The sequence below is a fragment of the Tachysurus fulvidraco genome, chromosome 2 (genome assembly GCF_022655615.1).
Source record: "Tachysurus fulvidraco isolate hzauxx_2018 chromosome 2, HZAU_PFXX_2.0, whole genome shotgun sequence".
Taxonomy (NCBI): Eukaryota; Metazoa; Chordata; class Actinopteri; order Siluriformes; family Bagridae; genus Tachysurus; species Tachysurus fulvidraco.
This window is the reverse complement of record NC_062519.1, coordinates 5,548,172-5,556,759: the sequence shown is the minus strand read 5'-3', so window position 1 is coordinate 5,556,759 and position 8,588 is coordinate 5,548,172. Positions and strand designations below refer to the sequence as shown.

General features: G+C 39.9%; 1 protein-coding gene across 5 annotated transcripts in view; it reads right to left on the bottom strand.

Annotated features, from left to right (window-relative positions):
* Positions 1-8,588, bottom strand: part of arhgef3 (Rho guanine nucleotide exchange factor (GEF) 3) — a 79,830-nt gene continuing 71,242 nt past the window's right edge. For all 5 annotated transcript variants that reach the window (XM_027167762.2, XM_027167763.2, XM_027167765.2 and 2 more), the window contains 4 exons: positions 5,280-5,537; positions 4,595-4,765; positions 2,343-2,529; positions 1-1,700 (listed from right to left, as the gene is read on the bottom strand). In XM_027167762.2, coding sequence (XP_027023563.1) covers positions 1,414-1,700; positions 2,343-2,529; positions 4,595-4,765; positions 5,280-5,537 — 903 coding nt within the window. In that variant the 3' untranslated portion in view covers positions 1-1,413. The remainder of the gene's footprint in view (positions 1,701-2,342; positions 2,530-4,594; positions 4,766-5,279; positions 5,538-8,588) is intronic.

The window sequence follows — 8,588 nt, the reverse complement described above, 5'->3', positions numbered from 1 at the left end:
TGTTTTAAAATCATTTATTTGGTACTCGTTACACTCTCCAGCTTTCAACCGGTATACACACATACTGCTCACTCAGTAACACACTCGTCACGCGTTCACGTATCCATCCGTATGGCTTTACTTCCGGCCTATCAAACCATGTCCTTAAATCCAATCGTATATAAAACCTGCTTTCGCTCACCTGCAGTAACTCTTTCTGTTCTATGAGCACTTGAAATAAAAGAACAGCATAGTTAGTTCAAGTGAAAAAATGAGCTATAAATAACCACACTACTGCATACACTTTAATACATTTCTTTTAAAAAAAAAAACACATAAAAACAAAACTCTATAAAAACATTATACTGTATTTTTTAATTATTTTTATAGCGGCGATGCCGATTCCTCGAACGTGGAACGAAACGACGAGAGCCCACAGGTAAACTTGCACAGGATTAAAACACAGGCAATGCTTTTCGCAGATTGTGATGTGATACGATGGCACACATACACACAAACACTTAGGGAAAGGACACGAGTTAAGCTGAGCAACATGGCACAAGCGATTTCAACTTTACACCAAGTGAGAGCGTCTGCAACTCTGCTATTTTCACAAAACTGATGTTTTTGTTGTTACCTGATTTTTCTTAATATTTTCTTTATTCTTAATCAAAGTGCTTTATTAGAATTAGCCTCTATTGTCTGGCTGGATGCAGCTTATCTAATTAAAACTTAGTTCTTTGCAGGGAACAGCATGAAGGCTACAGTTTTTATTTAATTCATGTACAAACAGCTTTTTTTGTGTAACATGCAACCACGGTTTATGTTTTTGCGCTCTGACGTCGGACGACGTGTAGAAACGCGTTTGACACGAAGCTGCACGGTTTAGGCTTCACTTTCCTCATGTCTTGCTTCAGTAAGCATGGAAAGCATCCATGACCTTGAGAACTTCAAGATTGGTCTTGAATAACTGTACGAATGTCAGTATAACCCTTCAGGCTTTTAAAACACTTTGAGCCACTCAAACACCACGTCCTGATTGTCGTGAAAACATTCCTCTGGTCGTTTTGTCTGGGTGGTTATTGCAGACGAAACACAGTACGTGGACATAACTATAATACATCTCTGTACGTGGAATCTTTCCTCTCCTCAGAGGGTCGCGCTATGAGGAATGACAAATTAGTCCTCTTCACCCAAGTCCTGTTCACACAACAGGAAACCTGACACATTTTCACAGTTCAGAGTGCGACAGGATGCACCACAGACAGAGAGAGACAGACAGACAGAAAAATAAAGTAGTGGTAGGGAAAAAAGTAGTGCTCTCTCTACACTGTGGCTTCTACTGAAGTACAGACAGTTTCTCTGTGACAATACTGTACAGGTCGGCTTGGTCAACGGGGATGTCCGATCACGTTTACGTCGACAGCGCGGCGTTCACACGTTCACGTGTGTATGTTCCATCAGCTGCGTTCCAGCCTCAGCACCAGGGTCGTTGGTGTCCATGCTACATTCTGAGGAGTCGCTGTCGCTTTGGTCCATGCGCTCCTCTGGAGTTTTATCCAGACCGGGAGACGTGTGATGGGAAGGCTGAGAGCCGATCGCTAGTTTAGCCTGCCGTATACAGTTCAGCCACTGTTGCTTGTTGAAGGCGTCACTGGCTTGGAAGGAGTGCGACTGGAGCTGACCTCCGCTGCGGAACGTCACCCGGAAAAAGTTCTTGGCTGGATTGGGAAGGGAACGGAGACACTTTGTTACACTGGGGTTTGAAGAAAACCATCAATACACGTTATATATAGAAAAGTTATTGAAATACAGATGGAGGATTTCTTGGCTAGCAAAAAGAAGTTTATATACAAAAAGAAGTATATATTGTATATCTGGAGGCATTATTTTAGGAAATAGTGCAGATTTGTATTGTTAAGCAAAAAGATGTTTAGGCTGAGTGTTTGTCATGTAAACTGTATTAAAACCTGGATTTTAATTGTTCAGTGTAGAACCAAAAAGAACTCGCTGCTGAACCAAAAAGGTTAGTAGGCAAAGCTAAATCTGATCCAACTAAACCCCTAAACCTAACCTACATAACACCGTACAGCACAACACACTACATTAAACACACTTATCTAACATGAAACACACTCCACAAATAGATTTTTGAATTGAATCTGACCCATGTAGGAGGAGCTTAATCAGGGGAGGCTTAATCACAATAAAATACAATAAATAAGGTGTTTTAAACTGAACTGACACACATTAACCAAAAAAGTTAGATACCTTACTAGTCTAGTAGAACCACAGCACAGGCGAACATACAAGCTAAGCTCTTTTTGTCTATTTCTGTGGGTTTTTATAAGTTTGTAACTCACTCCTCTCAGTGTTGCTAAAAGCCCCTCTGATGGAGCCGCCCAGGCGAATCTCGCCATCCTGCAGGTCCTCCCACTCTAAATCCCGCACGGGGATGGGTTGCCGGTAAAGCTGATAGTAGAACTGCTCGTTTTGGGTGACGGCCCGCGTGATCACCAGCACATCCTGGAACAGGAACACGTGTAGCTTCTGCGTGGAGAAAAACAAACAAACGTTGAAGTGCAATTCAAACTCGCTCTATTCAAATTCAAATTTCTCTCTTATTTCTTCTCCTTGGTCTATTTACATGTGGGAAAAAGATCAACATTATAGCTTGATAATGTTATGGAAAACAAAGCAGTAAATGGAGTATTAGAAATGTTTCTGCTTGATATTTTCCCATCTGCGAAAGTGGCTCGCGTTTAGCCGATCTACTTAAAATAATCTCCAGAAGAGGATAATGCATGCATGTACGTCTGGGGCTAGCTCCACGGAAGTCTGTTTAATAAATATTGTTTTTAGGGATGTGAAACTGGAAGTTACGTAACGTGTGAGGTATCGTAAAAGGGATGTATAACCCAGAGGCGGATTGGTCCATTGTCAATATTTCCATTTTGATAAATAATCTTCAAGCTATTTTGGTCTGTTCTGATCCCATGAGCAGGAGTCTAATACAAACTGAATTTGGAGAGCGACTCTGATGCTTTACCATGAAAGGAGGTGGTGTGTGTGTGTGTGTTTAGATGAAGGAAACTGATACGCATGCTGGCTCTGACTTACAGCAGGGGGTTCAGAGGAAACAGAGAATACGCTAAAGAAAACATTAGACTTGCCTTCTACAACCTTATCATCACTGCTGTGTGACGGTCATCGTGTTGCTCGATCCTTAATATCATAAGATACTTAAAATGATTTAAATCAGTTCCTAAATAGTATTAGAGCTGCACTTGAGAACATTCTGACCCAAGCAGATCAAAATCAAAATGGTACTGTTATGGGTCTCCCGAATCCTTTTCCCTTCCTGTATAGTTTTTATACTTTATTGGTTCATTGTTTAAAACCCTGTCATGTTTCTCTACATGAAAGGCAAAGCCGCTCTGTCTGCTCCTTGACCGCATTTTGATTAATGGCCTCCAGTTTATGTTTTCCTGTGATCAGCATGTTTCCACCGCACTGCCCTCTTATTTTTGTGTGCCGACACAATTACCATGGAAGTCTTTTATTGGAAAAGCAAAAAAAAAATTTAAAAAAATCTTCGGTTCAAACGTGAAGCGGAAACACGATGAGTGACAGGTGACAGCCTGAAACAGGCGCTTCTGATTAAGAGTAAACAAACACACGGACTCTAATTAGATTACACAGCGAGTGAAGTGAAGGCGGACTATCCCACGAGTCGGGGTTACCTTCTTTCGGCATTCTTCTTTTACAGTGTGTGTGCTGCTTTGAACATACCGCAACCTCTTTAATAAATAAACACCGATCTTTCATCTAGGACCGCATAGTAATAGCCAAAATAATAACCCAATTACAAATCACAAATATTTATCATAATCATGCAGGTGATTTAGGAAAAAAAATAGGCTAGTTAGTCAAATGTCTAAATACTTAATTCGATACATCATCTTCAAAATGCCTGAAAATCAACCGAACAGACGTTAGAACGAATTGGAGTGAATTTTTTTTATGACATCAGGGTTAATCAAATCCAGGTTAGCCCACGGTCGCAATTATGGATAATAAAAGAAGATGCCAAAATGTGCAAAGAAAATTGTTCATTATTTTTTCTTGTTTTTTTTTTTTTTAATATAACTGTAATAAGGGGAATCCACAAATTTCCCAGAAATCTTAACGGTGCATGACCCTGTTTACACACTCTCGTTTCATTAGTCTTGAGCCGCAGGATTATATCTGATATCTTATATCAGATTCCAATCCAATGGTTCAATTCAGTTCAGGAGGTATGGCGAGGAAATTTTGGATATTTTTTTACAAGACTAAATGCTTCTGAATCTCCAGGAAGTGTAGACAAATGAAAAGCTCTGACCGTATAGTACGTAAAATCGCATGCGGTCCACGACCGCCTAAAGCTGGTCGTTTTTTTGTTAATTAAAAACGACACTCAAAATGAATAGCACTGAGTAAAAATGAAGAACAAATCACAAGAATGTTGAAAATATTTCTGACTACTATTGTAAATGGTTACAGTCTGGTCAGGATGCAATCAGTAAACAAACAGATCCAAACAGGGTCTGTGATTTGTGTGAATAAGACTCACAGCTCCTCTGTTGTTCTTAAGCTCGCCGTGGCAGCTGAGAATGCGAGAGCTGTCGATTAGCAGGTCTCTCTGGCTCTCCTCCAGGTAGAGCAGACGCTCTTTATAGTAATGGCACTCCGACTCGCCCGTCTTGATGTTAATCTCGGCCACGATGCTCTGGATCATGTTGATCTGAGAAGGAAAACAAACTGGGTCAGGTGGTGGCTATAACAGAGTAGTAAAACAAACCATGACACCACACTGAAATCTGGGATTCTCCTTTTACTAAAAGAACATGCAGCATCTTGAAAACTCAATATTCAAGATGTTGCACAATTTCTAGGTCAATAATAAGATTTGAGCAAATGTGACAGTGACCGTGTTAAATCCTTTGTACAGAAGGTCAGATTTCCTGTAAGTTTTATCCCTTCCAACTGAAGCACGTGTTCAGACTAAACTCTGATGGATTTGATCTAACACGGATTATCGGGTTTTGCACAGACTTGTGGAGCCCGTGCCAGCTCGAGTGCATGCTACTAAGAAACTCCTTCATGGTTATACTTTTCACTCAGGTTGTTACTGATATCATTTGCAGTCAAAACCTTTGTGTTAAATTGCAAAAAAAAAAAAAGAAGTTTTGACAAGACATTTGGAGCCCACTGTGTAACACATATTTCCTTTCCATCTGGAGTGGAGTTCTACTTACAGCCTCGTCCAGATGCTGCCGGTCCGGGTGGTCGTTAGGTGTGTGTTTGAGAATCTCACGTAGCAGCAGTGGATATTTCACAAGCCGGCTGCGTGGGATGTCCAGAAAGTTCCACAGGTCCAGTTTTCGACTGAAGGGCGACTCTAGACAGCGCTGCAGGAAATCATGCACCCGGTGGTCCTGCTTTTTATGATCCAGTAAGGCTTTTGCGGCCACCTGGTTACTGCAGTAGCTGTTGTAGGAGTCCAGGCAGGGCAGCTGCAGTAGGACAAAAAAAACGGTGTCATATAATAAAGCTACTTTGCTATTCAAAGCTGTCGTCTGTCGTTTCCGAACATCGATTTTGGACGTAATCTGATTTGCACCTATTTAAGGCATTCCCCATTACCAGTTTACAGCCAGTCCTTTCAACCCATAGTGGTTTGTTTATTAACTGAGATCAAGGCTGCCGCATGGTTTAAAGGACAAAAACATTTTTTAGGTCTTTATGCCATCCATCTGGACTGGAAACCCGAAAGCCTAAAAACATGTGCAGGTTAGATAACTAGACTTTGGCTAAGCTCGAGTCTTAGAGCAGACCTTGCAGCTGAATCTTGCATCTCTTCCACTCTCATCTCTTCTCTGTAAGCCCAGGCCTGTCTCCTACAAAGCTCTGATGAGATAATAACCAGAGAGCGGCACTTAGAAAGAAATGCCTTCAGCTGACTTGTAATAAGTCAGCGTTATGGGAACAGCTGTGCATTCCTACAGCAGGTAAAAGAAGGAGCAGGACGCAGTTAAAAAGGCATTTCACCCATGAGAGTGATGGAGTAACAGGCTGGTAAATATCAGTTCAATCCCCGTGTGTTACACGTGGCTGGATGTAGGTCTCGTTTACATTCTTTGGTTATTTAACCCTTTTTACTGGTACAATGGTGTTAAACCGGTGTGGTGCATTTTCAATAAGTATAAATGAAGTACGAATCAAGTCTGATATAAGACAAGCATCTATAAATGTTGTTTCAGAAGTTTAGGCTCAGAAATCTGGATACTGTTTGGTCAGCAGCTCTAACAATAGCTCTGGCTGTGATGCTCTTTTTCTAATATGATAGTTGATATGAAGTTTTCTGTGAGCAGATGTTTAGCACTGGTGATATGTGAAGGAGTCTCCAATGTCAGGCGTGAAACTATATAAAAATTCTCGAAAAAGTTTTCGAAAAAGGGGGAAAAAAACACTTTGGTGGGGGTTTTTTTTGTGTTATGATAAAAAAAAATCTTATTAACTGCAAGTATTAAGAGAAAGAAAAAAGTAACTATAAAGGGATAAAAAGTACATGTTGGTCTTTAAAAAGCAGAAAGTTGTAATCCCAAAAAACAGAAGTGATTTATCCCTTATATATAACACAACACATGATACCCAAACCATAATCTGCTGAATGTCTAGTATGAATCGTATATGTATCTACACACATTTAAAAAAGTCCTGATACAAATCTCCTCTACACAAGAAGTAAAAGAAACGGCGCTCTTTACCGAGACCACCCTGTGTGAGAGAGAGTGAAAGCTTCTTCTGAGGTGAAACAGCATTGAGAAATGTTTACACGGTTAGGCAATAGCCACTTGATGAATTTTCCCAGCGCTAAAGGTCCTGCTGTGGAAACCCTTCACTTGGACAGTTGAGCGTTGAAGGAAATAGTCTGAGATGAGAGGTACATTCCTTAAACTTTTCCCTTCTCTGGCAAACATTGTTCTATGTTTGGGGTAAACAGGAAAGGACATCCGTGTAGGACGGAACTCAGCACCTTTAATAACAGCTTGAGGAACTCGATGGACAACACAGATAGATCCTAACCTGACGCTTAATCTCAGAAAAGGTCCGCAAGTGATGCCGAGAACGAATATGTGGAAAGGAAGAGTAAAGCAAGACGTCTCTGAAGGGAAAAAAATTCCTATGTGACGTGAAATCACATTTTCACGTTTAATTTTTAAAAATTATATATATGTGTATATATATATATATATACACATACATATATATACACACACACACACACACACATATAATATATATATATATATATATATATATATATGTGTGTGTATATATATGTGTGTATACACACATATATATACACATATATATGTGTGTATATATATGTGTGTATATATATAGAACTCATCAAGGAATCCACATCTTAGGAATTTAAGTCACCTATATGTCCATTCTCTGATAAACTGCTATATGTTGTTTAGTATATGAACTTCATTTGCATATAAAACCTGACAGGCTCTTTTATTTATCTTTAAAGATACAGTAGTTCATACCCATATTTAAAATCAGCTTTTTCTGCAACAATTATTACATTCTGAATGCTGCAATGAGCTAACTGTATAAAATTATAACATTTAGCATGTCTTAGAGATGGACGCAAAGATGTCAGCTCTAATGTCTTTAGAACAGTTAGAGCAGAATCGCTGTATCTGCAATGATCTCTTTAACAGTAATATTTTTGTGTGTACAGGGAAAAAAGGCTGGGGTTTTTTTGCTCTCTACCATTTCCGAAGACTGTTTCATGACTAGCACTTTGTTCTTCTTTCTATGCGCAACTGATAATGTCCAGAATAGGACAGGTGTTATATACAGAAATAAATACACGAGCTGAACATTTTCAGCACATCATCATCATATCCTGAGCATCGTGACAAACCATGTCTTAAAGCAGCCTTGGTTTGTACCAGAAGCAAGACAAAAATACTTTTGGCAGGTCTCTCTAGCACCGGGTTCGAAAACTAAATGTGAGAGAGCGCTTGTTGCTAAAGTCTTAAAAAAAAAAAAAAAAAAACTGATATGGTTTTCCTGTAACACACACAAATGCAAACAGAACTGAATCTTGAAATAGCAGCACAGGACAAGAAAGAGCTGTCGAGTGAGATTAATAGAGTGGAGCTCTGAAAGCAGTGATCACCCCCCAGCTCTCATCCATTCAACCCCACACAGAGCTGCACTTTGTTACAAACAGCCCTTATCACAAATTTTTAGTCACTGGTTAAAAGGACATCAGAGATTGTGATGCTTGGACGACCTGGATGATATGTAAACTTTATGAATCGCGTTTTACCGAAGTGCTGGCGTCGGGTCAAAAGACCTCTCTGTATCTGTGCTTTTACACGGAGCTAACACGTACCGCTGATTGTATGACTTATGAGAGCGTTCCAAGTTCTTAACGATGGCATGATAACACTGAATAAATAAGCATCTCTGAGTGCTAAGAAACCACCACTCTTTAGTTCTCCCACACACTCGCTGTTTGGAGATGTTGCTACTCCTAC